At 46.6% G+C, this 21,318-nt stretch overlaps 1 protein-coding gene across 4 annotated transcripts in view; it reads right to left on the bottom strand.

Moving 5' to 3' along the window:
- Positions 1-21,318, bottom strand: part of BCAS3 (BCAS3 microtubule associated cell migration factor) — a 3,943,855-nt gene that overhangs the window by 95,617 nt on the left and 3,826,920 nt on the right. For all 4 annotated transcript variants that reach the window (XM_069615076.1, XM_069615077.1, XM_069615079.1 and 1 more), the window contains one exon: positions 19,413-19,513. In XM_069615076.1, the coding sequence (XP_069471177.1) occupies positions 19,413-19,513 (101 nt within the window). The remainder of the gene's footprint in view (positions 1-19,412; positions 19,514-21,318) is intronic.

The raw sequence follows: 21,318 nt of genomic DNA, 5'->3' as shown, positions 1-21,318 counted from the left end.
GAGAACCTCATTTAGGAGGGGCTGGTTATCGACCGGGGAGTCGGTAACCGGGGCTTCGTTCTCTACCGGGGAATCTACTCTGTATGTTTCCGGGTCATCCTCTTCTTCTTCCTGGTCCTCATCATCCCCATAGTAGCCCGTCCCGGTTTGCTCTTCTATCATACCAAATTCTTGGTCTCCACAAAAGGAAGCCTCTCCTTGATACCGTGAGTATGGTGTTGCGTAAGGTTGTACCTCGAAGGGTTCAGACCTCATCGGGGTTTCAAACCGGGCTTTCTTACTCGGGGGATAGGATCAGTAGAGCCTGAGGGTGTGGCCCCTTGTGGATCATACTAGAGGAAATGTTCTGGATTTTTATCATAAAAATCAGCCAAAGAAGACATTCTTGACATGACCCTATCTATGTCTTCACTGGACCATTTTTTGGAACTGGGAATGACTCTCTCAGCAAGTCTATGGGATTTATCTTGAGTAGCTTTGCTGGTTGTGGACCTATCAGCGGACCTGGGCTTGTCTGTCTGTTTAGGGGGGGTGGAGTGTTTCACAGGTGTGGAAGTATGTACAGGTAGTTTCCTCTGCTGTTTTACCCCCTCCCCGTGCGTAGAAAAATGTTTTCCCTGTCCCTTAGTGGCTCTGGAGTTTTTCAACGCCTGGCGTCGAGGATCGGGAGAGGTGTCCCTGTCCTTCGAGCGTGGGGCCTCGCCGTCTTTAATTGCGGGCTCCGCCTCCTGGAGCGCGGCCTGGGGGTGGAAGTCGTCTTCGTCTTCCGACGATCGAACTTCTGTTAGCCTAGGGAGCGAGGCACTCTTGGCAAGAGTGGATGATTGCCTGGAGTCATGCGGCGATCTTGATCGAGAGTGCCCAGAGGACACCGAATCGGACCGTTCTGTCTGTGCCTCTTTCCGAGAACTCGACGTCGTTGAGTCTCGGTTGGACTTAGTGTGTGTAGTATGTGAAGCGCTTGCGTCGCCGGGGGTCTTCCCCATAGCCGCCCTGCCGGACGACCTTCCGAGGTCGGGGACCTGCGCTCGGCTGTCTTTCGACGCCGTAATGCCCTCGCCGTTTAAAAGTACGGCGTTGCTGCCATCGCTGAAGGCGCCCTCCGCTGCCATGGCCGCCTGCCTTGCGTGGTGGGCCCAACGCTTCGTCGAACGGTCCTTAAGTGTCTTAGGTTTAAACCTACTACACGCTCTGCAGTTCGCTTCGGGGTGGTCCCTCGGCAAGCAGAGATTGCACGTGGCGTGCCTGTCGACCCAAGGGTATTTGCGGTTGCACTTGGGGCAGAATTGAAAAGGGGTACCCTCCATACGCACCTTGAGGCAGCGGGCTGTTAAGTGTAGGAAATGTATAAGGTGTACCTATATACCAAGAGTGTAGAGTATGAACCACCCCCCACTCTCCCTACTTGCCGGGCCGAGGCCAGCGGCCTACCAAGCCCGGGCTGAGGCCAGCGGCCTTCCGAGGCCCAAATCCGTCGTGCAGCAGCCGACGGTCGATTTCTTCTCCAGCCGGCGTCGAGTGTCGAAGTTCGACGTTGGGGTGGGGAAGGATGTCAATAGATTAATATTTTAAAATTTTAGCAAATGTATGGCTAAGGCCAGGGGACTCCGCAAGATGCTTCCGACCAGTATGGCGGAAAAAAACAATCTGAGGATCCTAGACGTGTGAGGGATCTTGGGTACAGTGGACGTCACACTAGGGATAGTATTACTGGCACGCCCTGTGTCGACGCCCATTTTCGAGTTTCGAAAAACAAACTGTAATACTCTGCAGCTTCCACTAGATGTCGGCCTATGCACAGCATGTGATCTAAGCAGATTCCACAAACCTCAGAAATATATATATATCAAAACTGTGTAAAATAAAAGTACACAGACACTGAGAATCATTAACAACGCAAAAGCAATCCTACATTGCTTGTATAAACTTAAAAATAAAGGATACTATAAATATTAACAAAATATGATGCCATACCTGACTCTACTGATTAATGTTCAATATAGGTGAAATAAGCCAAAAGAGAACTCCACACCATGACATATGTTCCCCGTTAGGTAAAATTTCACTTACTACTATTTCATCTCTATATTTGTGGACCCCCTAAACTTGTATTTGTTTCAGCCTCCTTTCCTGACTTTTGCCAGTGGAGCACAGCCTTCAGCTGCACTCCACTGGACTTTAGCTCATCGTTATGGGGAAACTGACTTGTCCTTCAGTGAGTCAGTACAGAGAAACTTTGTTGGCAACTGTAACTTTTGGCAACTGTATTTCAGTGCGCAAAGTACATTAGTGTACTGCGCATTGGGGTCCTTGCATTTTCGAGCCCTAGTCATCCACTAAGGATTTGTTGGTAACTGGACAATGTGCCTAGGAGTAGACTGGTGGCAGCAGAAGCTTTTTCATGTATTTTCATGAACCTTTACCGAGCCACACCGCGCTTACCACATTTGTCTTATGACTGTGGCTAATGTCCGCCATGGCCGTGCCACAAGGTCTTTTGTCTTCTCCTTTTTGTCAGTTTGCCTTCCTCCTGATCTTTGTGACCCAGGGAGTCCTTATTTGAGCATGTATTCACCCACGAAATCTGGAGTTTTTTGCGGGCTAATGCATGTCACATGTGTAGGTACCCAGGAAGTAGGCTGGTACTGTCTGGTCCCAATCAACACTACTGGTGCCAGGATGTCTGGTGTGCATGAGGGCATGAGAGCCACAGTGGTCCCTGATTGGACCAGTGCTGGTGTGAATGAGTCGGGCAGATATCCTGTTTGGCCAGCTGGGTGCGAGCATGCACTGCACTTTGGGATCTGAGGGGGGGGGGTCCTTAGTGCAGACCCGCAGATCACAAATAGGTCCAAATCGACCTATACACAAAGCAAAGTATCCCGAGAAGCGAAGCAGATCCAAGGACTATCCGGAACCAAGAAGAGAAAGTTTGGCACCCTGAGCTCGCTGTTGTCCCGGTAGAGCCTTGCTTTGGGCTCGATCTCCGAAGGCCTGCAAAGGTGCTTCAACCCCTTGAAGTGGTGGGACCAATCACTCTCGACGCCTCCTTGGTGCCCTGAAAACGAGTCTTCTCAGAAGTGTCCTTGTTCCCTCCATTGGACTCACCAGTTTATACCTTGGCACCCGTGCTGGAGCGTTGTTTCATTGAGTTTTGACTCAAGCTTCGGGGAAATCCTAGTTTGCACTGCAAAGCATCTGCTTGCCAAATCCCGTTACCCCAGCTGCTTTTGGCTACGAGACAGAAGCATGCATCAAACAACAAGACTTGGGTGCCCCTAGGTCACTGTGCGACAGTGGCGGTCGCTGCTGGTGACTTTGCTGCCTTCTTCAAGGGCCTGAGACGATCCGCATTTGTGCTTTCTTTGTCCAGCATTCGAGACGCGAGATTCACCTCCAGTTTTAAACCGGACCCGCATCCGCACCCAAAGCGCCATGCACTTTGAAGCTTAACCAATGAGGGGGTTTCGTACTTCAGGCGACCTTCTTCAAAACTGCCAAAAACCCTTTTTACGCACAAAGGATCCCTTGTGGTCCTTGCATTGGCTTGGGTGGCCTCTGCTTCCTAAAGCCGTCAGAAAGTTGGGAACCGCTCTGTTCTCCACAGCAGATCCTCCACTGACCCTCGGAACTGAATTTTCCTCACTTCTGAACCCTCCTCTAACTTCACCACCCAGCCCTACAGATAAGGTGTGTATCGGCCACTTTTACTCCCTAAAAATAGGCAAATAGGCAAATACTACCAAAAAATAAAAATAGGGAGTAAAAATGCACCCAACAAAAAATGGGAAACCAACACATACGACTTTGTGCCCCTGCTTTCAGTCGCACAGCTCCATAGATATGTTTAGACCAACAGTGAACGTAGTACCACAGGAACACATTTCTATTGTTACTGCCTGATCTGAAGAAGTAAACAATTATCTTTTAATGTGTATGAATAACTAAGTGCAAAGAAATAATTATTGCAAAAACATTTCCGTTTCCCAGTTAAAACATATTTTTACTCACTTATAAATAAAGTACTCCCATTGGGAACTGGACTTACATTTTTACTCCCAACTTTCAAAAATAGGGAGTAAAATGCTCCCACTTCAAAATCTTATCTACAGCACTGTTACCACCCCTTTGAATATTGTACTTTGTGCTTGTACGCATCACTGAGCGCTTTTACACACAAACCTGACATGAGCACAAGGCCCCAATCTTCGTAGGGCTGGACTTATAAAGTTAGATAAATCCATCTCTGGAGTTTGCCAGTGTGTTAATGTTTGTCTACTTTCCCTCACAGGTTTTGGCAGGAATCCGCACTTCACCGCATTGACTGAAAAGTGACTGTACATATATTTTACATAGTGTGTGTTTAAGAAGTGATATTATTGTGTTTTCCATTATTCACTCATGTTTGTTCTGGGCCAAATAAATTGTGTATTTTTGATATACTAATGTCTAATGGTCATTATTGACGTCCCACTGTGTTTGCTCATGCAAGACCTCAGATCATCCCCACTACTCCTGAGACTTAGCCTTGACTGCTCTCTAAGCTACCTTGAATTGTCCTGGCTAACTTCTCAGAAGTGTTCCCCTAATAATACCATTTCTCTGTTCCTTTCCCCACAAGCCCTACGTTTTTTACACTTCGCTTTAACTAAATGGTGAGAACCTAACGTTACTATGAAAATAGTAGCCCATTCTCCTATATTCAGTTTCAACCCCAAGACCATACCTAGCAAAGGGACTGAAGCCTCAAATTCAACTTCTCTTTAAAACGTCACTCCATATTCACTCAATAATAATAATGGCTTCTCAAGCCCCTTTGACACTTGTGCAATACAATATGTTCCCATGTATAGTACCCCAGCCCAATGTGCATCTCCAGCATAGTGACAATTCCACTTGGTACACTCTTATTCAGTGGTCTTCAAACTGTGGGTCTGCTCCAGCGAGGGGGGCATAAAGGATGTCTCCCGGGGGTCACGAGGCTCTGTAAAAAGGGATTACGTTGACTGCTTTTCATAGAAAATATAAGCAGTTAAAACTTGTGGTGGTGCCCGGAAACTTTTTACTCAAGGGTGGGGCTAAGTAGATAAACAGTTTGAAAAACACTGTTTTAGGCAAACAACGACGTATATAGTATTATCTAAGCATGCAAAAAGAACTGACTATTAATTGAAATAGCATAGAAAGGTATCATAAGAGTCCTACTGCAAAAACGACTCCATCCTCTATCATCAAAACAGAAACTCACTTGACAACGGCCGCTTTTCACTTATTTAAACACTTTCTCCCTGCCAGAAAATCTGACAGGCCATGACAATACTGACCATTTCACCAGAAGCTACATAACTGAAGAGAAGGCTGGGCAAGTAAAGGTCCCTACTAGCCCAGTTACGGAGCTGTACGTTTCGAAAAAAGCGGAGCATTCAATTAGGCCCCGCCTACTTCTTCCATTCTGCCAATGATCTCAAATAAGTTTTTTTTTAAAATGTAAGTATAACAGACACACATTTGCCAATGGCATTTACTAAAACCAGCACAACTACCAATCACACCTCCCAAAAAACAACGGAATTAAGATCAATGATGATACTCTGCATTTATATATATATTTTTTAAAACATTTCAAAGTTGCGTAGCAGGAAAATTGGCTTGTAAAAGGAGCGCATTCCAGCAGCAAGACTGTCTTCCCAGACTTCGTTTGTATTTTAATTGTGCACAGATGCTCAATTTCGCCAATCTCTTGCACTATATTATTTGCCAGACAGAAACTAAATTCAACTACCAACTTTGGTTCGCCACCAAACAAAAAAAAGCAAACACAAAAAAGCTTTAAGTAGTGTTTTAACGGAGCCTTTATGAGCCGTGAAGGCTGCAGTAGACTTCCAAGGACTGCGCCTCGGTTTTCACGGATCGTTTTTGGGTGACTCAGACCGCCTGCAGAGATTCCAGTTTGGGGTTAGATTTTTTTCCCTTACTGTATGCAGTAATGTAAATTAGGCCACAGATAAAGCATTCTGTATATTTTAAGCTTGAAATCATCGGTGCCACAGAGCCGAGAGGTAAACAGATGCCGTTGCCGTTTCGCGGCAGCCATGGCCAGCTGTTCCTACTCACTCTCCTGTTGTGTGCAAGACAAACATATTGTCTCTGCATCACACTGACAGCACGCATTACCCACTGTTCTAGTTGAAAAGTTGAAGTGAAGGGCAGTCTTTTTTTCACTGTATGCTTGTTCCTGTTGATAACACTTCACATTTCTTTTCGAGAACACACAAACATGCACTGTGGGCTTCATCCAATGTGGCGGCCTTCCAAACTGCAACATCAATTTCCTTGCTTAGGCTCCCCCACACACGCACACCGGATTTTCCGGTGTCCCCGGAGGTCATATATGCTTATGGTTCTGATCACAAATTTGGGAGCTGGTGCCATTTGGACACAACTTGGCTGCTCGGCCAAACACAACTGTCTTGTTGATTTTTAAGACTTGATACATAGCTTGGTCCAGAATACAAAGTTTATCTCACCAAGGCAGCGTACCACACTGTAGTGAAGGGAATGTGAGGCAATGGAAGCCATTCCACCAAATAAGACCCACAATGGCAGTGTCATACTGGCTGCGCCTCGAAGGATGGGAAAGATATTTTACATTCACTGGGCTAAGAAAACGAACTGCTAAATATCTTACCAAAAACGTGACACTCTAAGCAGGGTTCCCGAACTCGGAGGGGGGGATGGGGGGAGTTTGTCTGAATTCAAATGCATCTCTTGTGGGCCTTGCCAATGGATCTCTGAACATTAAAAGAATAATAATACACCATGGAGGCTGGTGGATGTTTAAAGCAGTTACTGCAAACGATTAGTGTGAGCAAGTGATGTGAGTCAGTCTGAAACCACTCCAGTGGGATTCAAAAAGAATTTCCCTTCCATGAGTGAGGAATGTTATCACAAGTAGACACTGACACAAGAGCTGCAAGTTTCAAAACCTTTATTGATGGTTTAAAAGGGGTTGGAAAACTCCTATCTTGCCCTATAACTAAGATGGGAGTATTATCGACCATCAAACAAAAAGAAAATACAGTCCTAGTCAGTCCTTAGTCAAAATAAAATGGCCTATACTAATAAACCTAATGCCCTCTTTCTAATACAATACATGAGTAAAGGAAATGTGTAATGCAAAAAGGAAAATCGGAGTTCAATAGAAAAGTCAGTATGGCTGAGTAAACTCCCTTCCCTACATTTTGTAGCACGGGGTAAAGTGGCACACTTGGACCTTGCGACACACTCTGGCTTTCGATACAAGGATGCAGTTTGTTTCGTGGACCAGGGCCCACTTGGCCTTTCACAAAAAGTCACTAGTATATCCGCTGGACCCGTCAGCTTTCTCTCAGTCCATCCCGGGTCACCTTTTAGATTGTAATACAGTTCAACAAAAGTTTGTTTCCGTCTGGTGACCACAATTTAAGTACAGGGGCTGCCGGGCTCAAACCTTTCAATCACCATTTTTGTGAGTTCCCGTCCCCAAGCTTCAATCACACCTTCATAGGCTTTCCTCCGTCGGGCTCAAGCCTCCTTTCACTTTCCTCCCGCTGTCGAATACTTTCGAAACTGCAAGGCTTTTGCTATTACCTCGGCATGACCACTTTGACCTTCTTTACTCAAACATCACTTCTTCACTCGTACACCAAGGCCTCTTGGTAAATGTAGTTTCGAGCACAGTACTTATTTGAAAGTTCAAAGATATCTCTCACATCCAGGTTTCCCTCTGCCGGGATCAAACCTAACAACAGTTCAAATCTTGCATCTCAGTTTCTTTCGCTTCCCACCGCTTCTACTGCATTAGCCATTTCACAGAGACTTTCGATTGGGCAATCTTCTTGTCAGGAACCCTCTGTTGCTTCGTATCTTTAATTTAAAGTTCTTTACAATGCTCTGCGTTCTCTTGCGTCTTATTGGCACACGCACAACCTTCATTCGTAGGAAACTGTTGCCTTCAAGTTTCATTTAACACAGACTGGACTACTTTCATTGCTCTCATCAACTCACCGGCTGTGTTAATTCATTTTCGTGTTTCGCGGCTTTGATCCTGAAGTCAAGGCTGATACCACAACTGCTGCTGCCCCTCCCCAACTCTGAGTTTCACCTGGGAGGGTGGCTGGTATCCTTGAAACACAAAAGAGGTTTGTCTCTTTGCTCTGACTGGGCTTCCTTGTGCAACCTTCAAGGCCCTTTGGACGTAACAATCTCTCGCCGAGGTTTCCAAGGTTTCCATGTACCTCGGTTTGTTCCCTCGGCCTGTTGCTCTGCTCCGCCTGGTTCGTCGACATCCTGGAAGAACTCCTTCTCGTGCATCGCCTTGCCCATAGTGTGTCTCAGTGTTCCACCTTTTAACCATGTTGGGCGAGCTAATAGGTACCAGCTGTGGGTAATTAAGATCAAGTGCCTGACCCTGCCTGATCTTATTAGTGGGACATGTCTAATGTATTGCATGTGTGGTACTCCTTTCAGTCTCAGACATCCTCTTCCGCAGCACAGTGTTTGTACTGGAATGGGCGGATCTGGGAAGTTGGAATGTCCTATAAAATAAGATGGGCCAGGGGTATTTGGAAAGGGGGGATACCCTGTCTCACCATCAGGCAGTCCTCCCCAGCTCCCTGAGGACCCCTCACCCAGGTGATCCTCCCACACTTGTCCACCCCCAGGGTCTGGATCCAAAGGCGATGGCTGTGCACTGGCGACCTGAGTAAGGGATACATGGGGTTTAGGCAGTGAAACACCATCTGGTTTTTCACACTCCAGAGAAATACTTTTTTAAATAATAGGTCGAAATGATGCATTTTCCAGCACACATTTCAAGAGAAATTGGATAAAAGCCATTTAATTAAAGCACATACCACACTTAGATGGAATTCCTAACTTTAGCCTGCGTCACATCTAGACCAGGATTATGAATGTTCGCATGTACCATACTTAGATGTAATTCTTGCCTTTAGCCTGCGTAGGATCTAGACAGGATTATGAATGTTAGCATGTACCATACTTAGATGGAATTCTCAACTTTAGCTTGTGCCGCATCTAGACAGGATTATGAATGTTAGCATGTACCACACTTAGATGGAATTCTTGACTTTAGCCTGCGTCGTATCTAGATAGAAATATGAATGTTACCATGCGGCACACTTAGATGAAACTGTGAATGATGACAGTGCAACACCCGAATCAAATCATGATCACTAGCCTTCCTCACATCTAGACAGAATATTGAAATTAGCAAGCGCCATATACTGAGATGGAATAGTGAATGATAGCAAGCATCACACCTAGACATAATTGCAACGACAGCAAGGCCAACTAACCAATCCACTAACAATTTCATCCCTCTGCATGCACCTCTTAAACTCTAACCAAACACAACCACAAGCCTAAAATGCAGCAATCCGCACAAACTTCACTACACTGCAACAACAAAACAAACCGCTCAAACTTGCGCAACAGCACACAACGACTACCGACTGTAAAACACCCCAAGCCCAGCCAACGGACCCACCAGGCTGAGGCTGCCAACTGCACATCACTGCTCTCTTGCACTTTTCCATCTTATTCCCACTAACTCACCGCCCCTCTCCCTCTTTCAGAGCCACAGGAGCGCCAGGGGACCACTCCGGTTGTGATAGTGCGCGGTACACATATCCTTTAACATTAACATTAACATAACATAACATAGATGCACACATGAAATAATGCAATAATTCAGACAACCAATAGCACACAGGAACATTTTTCTGCTGCAAACCACTGATATGCCGATCCAAGCTTGTGCGTGCCATAGAAACAATGCCTCCACAGCAAGAACATTTATATGCGTGCCATGCTATCACTATAGCAGGATCACAATTGACATACTCTGTGGAAAATGTCCGGAATATTACGTGATTTTGAAGGGTTGGATGTCAAATTGAAATTTTAATTTATTTCTGTGGTTTAAGTATACAATTTAATTTGTTCATGCAAGGTTACCTTGTTAAGCAATTTTGCAGATCCATCCTTCTAATGGTATGTTTCTGGCAACAGCTATGTTTGAATCAAATTCCCTGCTCTACAGGGGTGTGGAGGATTCAAGAGCTTGGGCAAGATGGCTGCAAGGTGATCGAGCTCCAGTAAAGGTGAGCATTATATCAACAATTCTGCCGGCAATGCCTGCCTCATATCGAGGAAACGCAGCGGCATGGTGTGAGATCATTGTGCGTGCAGCTCGAAATCCAGTTATCGCCCAGAAAGACTGAACGGAAGAGGTGGATGGCCAGGCCCCGCTGTGGCGGCCCACGCTTTGTGCGCTCTGTGGGGCTCCACAGAACTGACTGCTAAATTGCTGCGTTGTGTGTTGCTGCTACAATGGCCGCGCTGGGACAGGAGTACGCCCGGTCACCAGGCATGTCCTCGCCCAGCCTGCGACTCACATGAGTGTGGAAGGAGGATCCTTAGTCTCTGCCAGGGCCGCGTCTGACTGCTAGATGGGGGTACATTGCGCGACGTCTGGGACCCGCGAGGCCAGCCCTCAACAAACTCAATGGCGCCAAAGTGGCCGGATCACTTCAGGCCAGCCGAATAAATGCCTGCGGCGGATGATCACAGGGAAAGTTTGGAGACAGCTAAGGGCGATGCGGACGGCTGAAGGCCCCTCACAGACACGGACAAGGCAGTAACAGTGGCGCATGGAAGCTCCTCTGGCGGCGCGCTGGCATAACAATGTAGTGCAGATGTCAACGGTTGAGGACTGCGGCTTGGGCCTGCACCTTGCCGGGGGGCCAAGCGTGAGCGGCATGGCAAATGACAGCAGATTGTTCATGTAGCGGCGTGTTACTCGCTGCGCACCATGGCTAACTCATTGGCATGCCCGGAGACCTACGCGCCCGCCCCGCGCTCTCTGCGCCATGACTGTTTGAAACTGCCCCATGGTATCTACACACCACTGCTGGGCAGAGACACTGAGAGACAATGCAAACCCGTTGCTCAGGAACCGCGACACCCGCTGGGTCACAGAGGAGGCCTTGCTGCCGGAGCATGTCAATATCAGCCAGTTCATGCACGACTGACAATCGAGCAACACTACCTGTGGGAGTGCGCTTGGGGGGGCCGCCACGTCCATTTATGGTCTTGGAACTTCTGGCACCAAAACGAGGTGGTGGTTACACACCTATGAAAATGTTTTACACCATTGGAACATCTGGTCCCCTCCACACCTCAACGGAAAAGAGGAGGGCTGGGGGTACCATGCATATGGAATACCACTGAGGCCGATTGCCGGTGCCCACGTGGAGGCATACATATCGAAGTGTCTCTTTGTGACTCAGTTAGCTGAAAGTGGGAGACAGCTCTCTGAGCCAGGCGAATCTCTGAGCATCTGCCACTGTGACCGCCCTACCGCCGCCGCAGTGACTGGGTATTGCAACAACCTAAAATGGAGATCCAGAACCAACTTCAAGCTATACTCTCGGAGATGAGGGTCATCAGCCAGTGGATGCAGGAGACAAACAACACAGTACAAGACATTCAGTGGGATTTGCAAGATGCCCAATCCCGACCAAACGGTGAAGCGGACAACGAACCACGCATCAGTGCGCTTGAGGACAACTATGAGGCAGCCACTATGGAACTTGATGGACTGATAAGAGGTGCAGGGACTGGGGGCTAAAGTGGAGGACCACGGAAACAGGTCTCGTTGCAACAACCTTCGTCGGGTGGGCCTACCTAGGTAGAGGGGCTGGGACCTAGAGGCATACAAATACTGGTTCCTCCAGGAGCAGCTTCAGATTCCAAGACCTGCTGCGGGTGAATGCCCACGCCCTATCACCATGCGCCTCCTCAACTTTCAGTTTAAGTTGGCCATACTATGCGCTTATCGAGCCGCAGGCGCTGTGCAGGTCGGGGGAGCAGACATCCGACTCTTCAATGATTACTCGGCTGAGGTATATGGACGGAGGAAGAGATTCAACCCGCTATTTAAAGCACTAATGGGTTCGATCCACAAGTTCTACCTGAAATTTCCAGCCATCTGGTGTAGCCAGCTTGATAAGCAGTGGCACTCTTTCGACGAACTGGAAGAAGCCTTTCGACGAACTGGAAGAAGCGTGGCGTTTCCTACGACAGCATGAGATCATCTCCGCTGACTTTCCTGTCGATGCGGGGGTGGAAGCTCAAGTTAACCGCTCTGAGTCTTCTCAGTAGCGTCAACAACAGTGACTGAAAGATAAGAGAAAGCGTGCAGGCAGAAGGCCATCAGGCCTAGGCCACATGAACCTGAGGTCCCCAACATGAACATCACCAGACCGCTGATCTGATGGTGAACTTATTGCACAGCAGCCTTTCCGATGGAAAGGTCCAACCTCCCCCTGTCCCAGCACTGCTCATCCACCCTACAGCCGCTGTTCGGCCTGCATCATGGATGGGGGATACCCATGGCCAGCTTACCTATCTCGATAACGATATCAGAGTGGGAAAGCCCGCGTTGCACGGCTCGCCACCTATGGTCATTTTAGGCTCCCCTTGGTTGGCTGGAGTTGGTTTTAGTTAAGGTTTGGTTCTGTTTGGACTGCCGGCGTTCCCTCCCAGGTGCGCTGGCATGCTGGTGGCATAGGGGTGCTCTCTGGACTCCCCCCCCTACCTCTCTCCATGCATGGGCGTACTCAGCTTAGTATTGGGATGCTGTTTCTCTAACCCAATGTTTGTACTCTGTTCTTAGTGTTAAATATTATGGTTCGTATGTTGTGGATATGTTTTATGCATATGTGTGTATTTAACGCTCAATACGAGGGGTATCATGATAATCAAATTACTTGGCATCAGAGCGTACCCAAAAACCACCCAGGTAGGGCCATGGCGTATGAGCTACGGCTGATGACTCTTACCGTTCAAGGGATCGGCCACCCTATAAAGAGAAGGCATGTACTCAATAATCTGCTGGACCTGCAGAGCGATATTATGTTTTTGCAGGTGACACATCTTGATATGGTCAAATCGGGCAAGCTCTGCCGCGGGAGGGTTGGGGTGGCTGCACACTCCCTGTATCGGGGAAAGAGAGGGACTTTGATCCTAATACACAAGCGCATTCCACTCAATTATAGACAGGGAAGGGAGGTATTTTCTACTTCATGGTCATATACAGCAGCATCCCATAACCCTTCTTAATGTGTACACCCCCTCCTTCTTCACACATAATTTTGCTAACTGCACACACCTCCCGGGGAACCTTACTTTAATCGGTGCTCGACCCCATACTTGATTTTAAAGGGCGCAAACAAGCCTCCTTGCAAACCATTATGACCGATCGCAGATTGGCAGAGGCATGTCACATTTCACATCCACATCACCGGGATTGCACCTTTTACTCCAATCATCACGGATCCTACTCCAGGGTTAGATTTCTGGTTGGTCCCCGCTAACGCCCTATCAATCGTGCGCCAATGTGAGATACTACCAATAACAGTATCGGACCATGCACCCTGCATGCACTCTGCATTGAGTTGCCAGGGGCTCCGCGCAGTAGGCTGGCATGGCACCTTAACTTAAGGGCGTTGCTGTACCTGGACTCCCTTGAACATCTAGAAGCTGACACTGACACTTTCTGGCAAGCCAATCCGCCCCCTGGGTACTCCAGAGCTACTTGCTTGGACACGTTTAAAGCCTTTCTTAGGGGACAGCGCATCTCCAGATGGGCTCACAAGCTGAAGACATGGCGGGTACGGGAGACACAAACAAGAGCTGACATCTTGTGTGACGATAGGCAACACAGGCGCTCCTGTGACCCCCAAATTTTGCACATCTTACCAGGCTGCGAGCTGAATTGAAGCGCATTACCAATCAGCGGGTTCAGAAGTCATTCTCTAGCTGGTTGCCAGCCTACTATTGAAACGGTGACCGCCCCCTCCATCTGATGTGCCCCAACCTCCGTACTAGGCAGGCCTCACAAAATATAATCAGTGTCCAGGATCACAATGGGACACCCCTCAACAGGGAGCATAACATAAATGAACGATTCACAGAATTTTACGGTGAACTGTATATTTGAAGCCCGACCCGATACCATTGCACCAGATAGACGATTTCCTTGCGGGTGTGCGGTTGCAGAAAATCAATGCTACTCAGTGAGCTGAATTAGGCAACCCGATTTTTGAAGCTGATGTGGCGCGTGCTATAGGCTCCCTTTCGGCGGGCAAAGTGCCCGGTCCGGGCTACCCATCGATCTTTATAAAGCAGACAGATCGCTTACCCTCATGGCTTGAGACAGTGTTCATAGAAGCACATGTCGATGGCCGTCTACCATGGTCAATGCTTGCGGCCAACATCGTAATCTTTCATAAAAGGGGTGGAACGGGACCCAGAGGATTGCAGCTTCTATCACCCGATATCCCTGATTAACGCAGATGCTAAGTTATTAGCCAAATGATCGGTGCAAAGGGTAGAAAAGGTCCTCCCACAACTGATCCAGAAAGATCAAACCGGGTTTATACATGGACGACACTCAATAGACAATGTGTGACTAGTGCTACATGTCATAGCCAGGCAGGGTGATCCGGTCTAGTCATTTTGACAATCGACGCTGAAAAGACATTTGATAAGGTCGGGTGGGACTTTACATTCCGGGTGCATGCAGAATATGGCTTCCCTCCAGCATTCCTTGAGCTAGTGAAGCTTCTGTATACAGACCCTACAGTCTCGGTAACCACCAATGGTGTCACCTCCGCCCCATTTGTCCTCCATTCTAGCACCAGTAGTTCAAAACAATTCAAAAAAATCCATATGGGTATGAGTTTTCTTTCTAGGTTTTAGATTTCTCTAAAATTGTTGGAAATCCTTATATGAGCTCTTTTATTGGGCAGTAAAAAAATGTGGGGTTGGCAGATGAGGCAAAATAGGATTCAAAATAATTAGCATTAATAAGCAGAAGGAAAAGGAGAGTTTTCAGTGCTCACATGAGCTTCAGGCAGTATGCTTCATACGAAGGTTTGATGAAAAGGAACTCCAACGTGGGCGCCTTGAGAACTGAGCATTTGTACCTCATTTTATGTTTTAACATCTTTTTATTAGTTTATCAAAAGGATTTACTAACGCAGGCATAAAAAAGGCAGAAGATTAGCATTAAACAGCCCGTCTGAGAAAATCCACACCACCAAAAGCAGCTGGGCAGAGAGACCTCAAGAAACTTTGTCAAGGCCAGGGGACCCCCACTCGTTCCAGGAACACCAGAGCCACTGTTTGATTGGCAAAATGTCATCCTCCATATTTGCAAAATGACCTTCAACTTTGCTGGATATTGTACAAAAGTTAGAACTGAACGACCAATAGAGGCATTATATGTCGCCCAGAGTCTGTATCACCTGTTCATTCTGCCCACACTGAAGCAAACACATGTATTCTGCTCCCCTCCAAAATCAAGGGTGCTAATCTCACAACATTCACCAAAAGCTCCCCCACAGCAATCCATCTTTTAAAGTATTAATATCACTGTGCCACGATTCTGTGTACGTGTCACGTCAGATTTGTGTGATAGGAGGTGAAGGTTTTCATTAATTTGGAATGAAAACGGTAATATTTAAGATTTCAAATACTATACAGTTGAGACTGAAGCCTGGAACATAAATCTTCCTCTAGCCCAGTACAGGGACAGTGATTGTCCGATGTAACCTGACTTGTGAAATATAGCCCCCAACAAGCGCTGCTTGATTACTAATGTCTCTGTCCTGTCAGAATCAACCTCAGCCATTTCACTCTTGAGCAACGTATTCTATAAAGCAGTGTCTGAATCCAAAATTTCAGACCCGGCAATGTTTCCTCCATGTGGTCCTCCCGTGACGCATCAGTAGCTACTGACTTTTCCACTAAATCCACCTGTTTATGCAGTGGTTGTCAGAACATCACAAAAAAACATTTTCCATTAACGTTCCCGACACCAAGTCCTCCTCACTCTGCCTTGGACCAGGAGGATAGCTCAGGGACAGCACACTGGTTTTGGAAACAAGACCGTGTAGAGCAGCACAGGTTCGATGCCCAATCCAGCGCATGGAGGTTGGAGTCCAACATGAAGCACATCATAAACAATGTATTTTATATCTTTCTGTGGCTTCAAGCGGAGTTGAACAAAATCATTATTGTTATCTTTCTTCAGATATCTCGTAATTCACTCTTTAAGCCACACTTCTCTGTGGACCAAATTACTGAGAGTGTGAGAGTGTGAAATGTGCCAAATTCAGCAGACGAGGAATGGAATGAACAAGTATGGAGGCCATTACGGACTGCCAAGATCTGCCCGCCCTTTTACAGTGGAACTGCAGTTTCGGAGAGGCTGCCCTTGGGTCTTTGCCAGCTTTTATGCGGAAACCCATCGGAAACATAAGTTAGGCGTGTCCATGTAGTAGGTTGTTGGTTGGTCAAGTTGGTATGCACTTGTCTGTCGTAGGCAGTGGTCGGAGTGTACAAAAAGAAGTGTGGAACGATTTTTATTCTATTGTTTGCTTGTTAGGTGCTTATACAATAAGAACATACTGTTTCAAAGCACCCATAGGGTAAGGGAGGAAGCAGGAGTGGGAAATTCATTAAAACACATTAACAACACAATATATAAGATCAGTGGGGGGAAAAGGAAAAGAGGACAAACCTACTATGCCTTGTCAGTATTCAGAACGTGCAAGTGCAGCTCTATGTTCCCTTCTGGCCTGCCCCGCCCTCCACAAACCCCATCACTACACTCCCTCCCACGTGCAATCCAAACCCCCAAACACACACAACTGCTATATAAGGGAATGTTCAGTGCAGTGCAGTGAAGTTCAGGTTTCAACTTCTTCCTACACTTTTATTTTAAAACTAAAATATTCTGCAATTCTTTCTTTTTAAAAATGAAAGTATAGGAAAATGAACTCTTTTTTTTAAAGTAGCGAAGCACCGCTCCCGCCCCCTTCGACCACTGGTAGCCCAGCATGCCCAAAGTAAAAGGAAATGGGGCAATATTTTATGCCAGTATGAGGACTTTTTTTTTAATGTGTTTTTTTTTTGTGGGACTTTTGTATGCTGCCTATACAGCAGGCCTTGTGACATTCGGATCGTGCAAGTGCAGTGTCAGGAAGTGCAGGGGGAGGGGGGCAGATCAGGGCGAGAGGGCGGTTAGGGAGAGGGTGAAGGGAGAAGTGCGGGAGGGAGGGGCCCCAGGCAGGAGAGCTGAGCAAGTGCTAAAGGGTGCCTAGGTGGGCAAGTGCCTGGGGGAGCCAGAGGGAGGTGTCAAACAGTGCAAGGGAGGGGGGCGGACCAGTCTTGGAATGCTAGTCAGGAAAGGGTGCCTGAGGGAAAGTGCAGGTAGGCAGGGATGCAGCAGGGGAAACGGGTCGAAGAAGGGCCTGACCCCAGTGAGAATCATAAGGGACACAGTCAACCAGTCACAGCAACAGGAAGAGACTAGCAGGGGGATCTGGGGGGGAAGAGAGAAGGAGGAGGCGAAAAGGAACATCTTAAGAAGCTTATGGAACTTAAGGTGATCTGTCTCAAGACAGAGAGGGGTAGGGAGGCCGTTCCAGAGGGATGCACCTGCGGAGGAATAGAGATCTACCCCCCACTCTCTGCTTGGAGAAGCATTTGATCAGCAGAGAGTTGGAGCTAGAAGAACGGATAGCTCTAGCAGGGAGGTATTTAGGGAGAGAAAGTTGGAGATACTGGGCTCCCAGGCCGCAGAAAGTCTTGTGGATGATGCAGAGGGCCTTGAATTTGATATTCGTGGCCACAGGGAGCCAGTGGAGAGATTTTCGGACTGGAGAGATATGGTCCCTAGGCTTGAGGCCAAGGCTTGAGGCCAAGCATAAGTCTTCCCTATTGTGGATTAGTTGAAGGGGGCGAAGGGAGGAAAGGGGCAGATTTGAGGAAGAGGGTGTTGCAGTAGTCAAGCCATAGAGGACCAGAGCTCTGGAGACATTGAGCTTCTGGGGAAGGTGAGGAAAGGGAGAATGCCTCAGAGGAGGTGAAGCTGAAAGTGGGCCTTCTTGGCAAGGTCCATGATGTGAGGGGTGAAGTAGAGATAGGAGTCAAAGATGACCCCAAGATGTTTGGCTTCAGTAGATGGTGAGGCTAGAGGGCCCCAGAATGGCGGCTAGACAGCAGGAGGGAAAATGGGCACAGGTGTCCCAATAAAGAGGATCTCAGTCTTACTGCTATTAAGACAGAGATCATTAGTAGTGCACCATGCCTGAATAGCGGTTAGACAATCAGGAATGAGAGAGGAGGAAATCTATGGCAAATCGATTCGAGATTGAAATAAATCTAGGTATTGTCAACACCAGATTGCACTTTCCCGAAATATGTTTGTGAAAATAACGTAGGATTACTTTTGGTATTACCAGTATTGCACAACTAATATCATTAAAGGTGATGTGTATGGTGGAGAAATTAAGTGTTACTCACCCGAGTGACTAACCTACTCCTAGTCCATAGTCCCCTTTCCTACATCCTGCATGGGCATCCCTCACGCAAAAAGAAAGGAGCCAAGTGGGTGTTCTCGTTAAGGAATTACAACAAATACATATTTGACAAGATCCCAGTTTATCTCCCTTACTTGGCTTTCACTGAAAATTCTGCATTCTGTGACAAGGAAAAGACCACTCCCTGCCACTGTAAACCACACAACACCGAGGATGTAGAGGTTTTCCCTGTATTGCTAGCATGCAATAAAAGGTTGCTGACATGGCAGGCATAAAATAAATGTAGGGAGTAGACCTTCCAATGACTTCTAAAGCACACCACAAAATGCTATAAATTGTCAGACGATTTAAAAAATAAAACTTAACAACCTACTTGATAAGATCAAACACTTTCGTCCACCTGCATCAAATGTTTTGAAAGTTCCAGTACATTACGCTTTCACTAAAACATTCACTATTTCAATTCAATTATTTGTGTTGTGTGTAATCATCATGTTTGAGACCTGAGGCGACCTTATAGCTGTATACAGAAAAATTCAAATCGCAATACATAAAATACATGATCTGAGCTGCACTTTTTCAGAGGATGGCTGTATCAATTGACCAGAGAAGCCTAAAACAACCATTCCTACACTGAAACAGCAAATGAATTAACCATGCAGACAAGGATTCAATGGCTGTTCCCTTGATATATGAACAAGGATCTTGGCTCATAGGAGAGGTCGGTGGGAGGACCTCTTCCTATTCCAAATGTGGCATGGGCTATAGACCGGCTAAAAGTAATATGGAAGGCGTCCTATCACTTTTTTATCCGAGCAATAGCGTTGCTTTAAATGGGTGATCCAGCAGAAGTGCCAGAGGTTCATAGTTTTCCATTTAATCAACATTGTTGTAAATTGAATTATTTAATTACTGGTCAACACCAATTGTACTCCAACACTTCTTTCGAGCTCCTACCTGAGAAAGCCATTCTTCATCTTCCTGACCACTGGGGTCGGAGGTCAAGCTCTCATACGATTCATGTCGTGTCATCGGTCCAGGGCTTCCAGGTGGCACCACTGTGCAGGAACACAAATAAAAGGATTCTGTAACTCCTATAGCTGGAGACATCATGTAAGACAGCTGGCAGATAACTTGCAACATAAAAAAATGCCATGTAAAATTCTTTAGAGTTTGGGGGCACTTCGTGCAGTCTCATTCAGTCTTTTCCCTCTAAAGGGATTGAACATTACAAAATCACGCATTTTTCGCTAATGCAAAATTCTCACTATTCGCAAGAAACATCATCTCAGACTCGCTCATGGGTAAAGTGCCATGTCTGTCCATGATTTCTCTAAGATGAACAAATGAAGGAGCAAATGGGCAAATAAATGAGTAAAACAATCAAATTGCCTCATTTGCACTTATAAAATAACATTAATCAAAGAGAGGCAAATCAAACGAGGAAAACAGCCACGAAAAAAAGCCAACACAATGGTTGACAGTTCACAAAAGTGAATATTATTTCAAGCAATACTGAACTGGAGCCCTAGCCATGCGGATCAGAACTATACATCTTTCATAGTGATATTAGAACAGAGAAACTCTCACGAAAATAATCATAAGCCTGAAATCATTGTGTTGTATTATTAATTTAGCAAATAACTAATTTTGCAATGGTGCTTCTTTGTTTAGTCTAACATGCAAAGTGGCACACGTGAATTTGGACTACATTCATGTGGGGCCCTTTGTGTGTGAATATATATGAGCAGGTTATAAATGACCCATTTGTACTCAAATATCTTGTCCATAGCCAATTACCCAGGGGTATATATTGTCCATGACCAATTTGCCCCTCAGCAAATTGCTCATTGGCACCTTAAACACGAGCAAGTTGCTTAATGGTAATTTGGGCATGAGTTAACAGGCAATTTTAAAGAATAGGTGGTAATGATTAGTTACCAGAGGGATAACTGTTACCACACATCGTAGCAACCCTGTGGTACCAGGAGGGAGCGTAGGCTATTAGAAAAAGTCAGCCAGCAGGGGTCTCTGCCTAATACCAACATTGTTAACCAAGCATTTGGGGTAGCATTAACATGGGTGTGATAGTAGCTTGTACGTTGCCACTGAAAAGGGTCTGGACAACAGATGCGGCCTGAAATACACCCGGGGCTGCATCCAAACTCCCGTCTAGGCCAAATACCTAGAGGCCCTGCACCGGAAGACCCTCCCCTATCCAATATCAAAGGGGGATTGCCCTAAACACGCAGAATGCTCGATTAGGTGGATCACTAGATGTAGCAATTTAAGCACGCCTAGTTTGATTATGGGGCTAGGACATGTTACGCACTTAGATGGATTGCATTAATTATCAAAGGGGCCTGCCCAAGCACTCAGAATGCTCGATTCATAGGTTCACTGGAGGTACAGATGAAGTGCGTCAGTTAAACCTGGGTATAGAACATGGTATGCACATAGATGGATTTGGGGGTAGGAATGGTGACGTACTAAAATGCTCCTGAGGGCATAAAACACAAAGCACGTAGACAGCTGTTTCTTTTGGGGGCGGGAAGTATATCCTAGGTGAGACCCTTACAATACCAGCAAAAGCCATGCCAAAGGGTTGGACCGAGATATGTTGGTGGCCTGGCACAGCATCTAACTTACACATTTTGTTCCACTCAAAGCATTATGCGTACAAGGTTTCAGTCCACCCATGACGCTCCAATTTACTTGCCAGCAACGCATTTGCACCTATAACTGCTCAGGTTAGCCGCTGAAATGCACAGTGACGACATGCAAGTGATCCCGGCCATCATGCTTATTTGATTACTTGGTTAATCTTCTTAGAACGTGGAAGACACACAGTAGCTATGTCTAT

This window comes from Ambystoma mexicanum, chromosome 9 (assembly GCF_040938575.1).
Source record: "Ambystoma mexicanum isolate Mex_15411 chromosome 9, UKY_AmexF1_1, whole genome shotgun sequence".
Classification (NCBI taxonomy): Eukaryota; Metazoa; Chordata; class Amphibia; order Caudata; family Ambystomatidae; genus Ambystoma; species Ambystoma mexicanum.
This window is presented reverse-complemented; position numbering and strand designations above follow the sequence as displayed.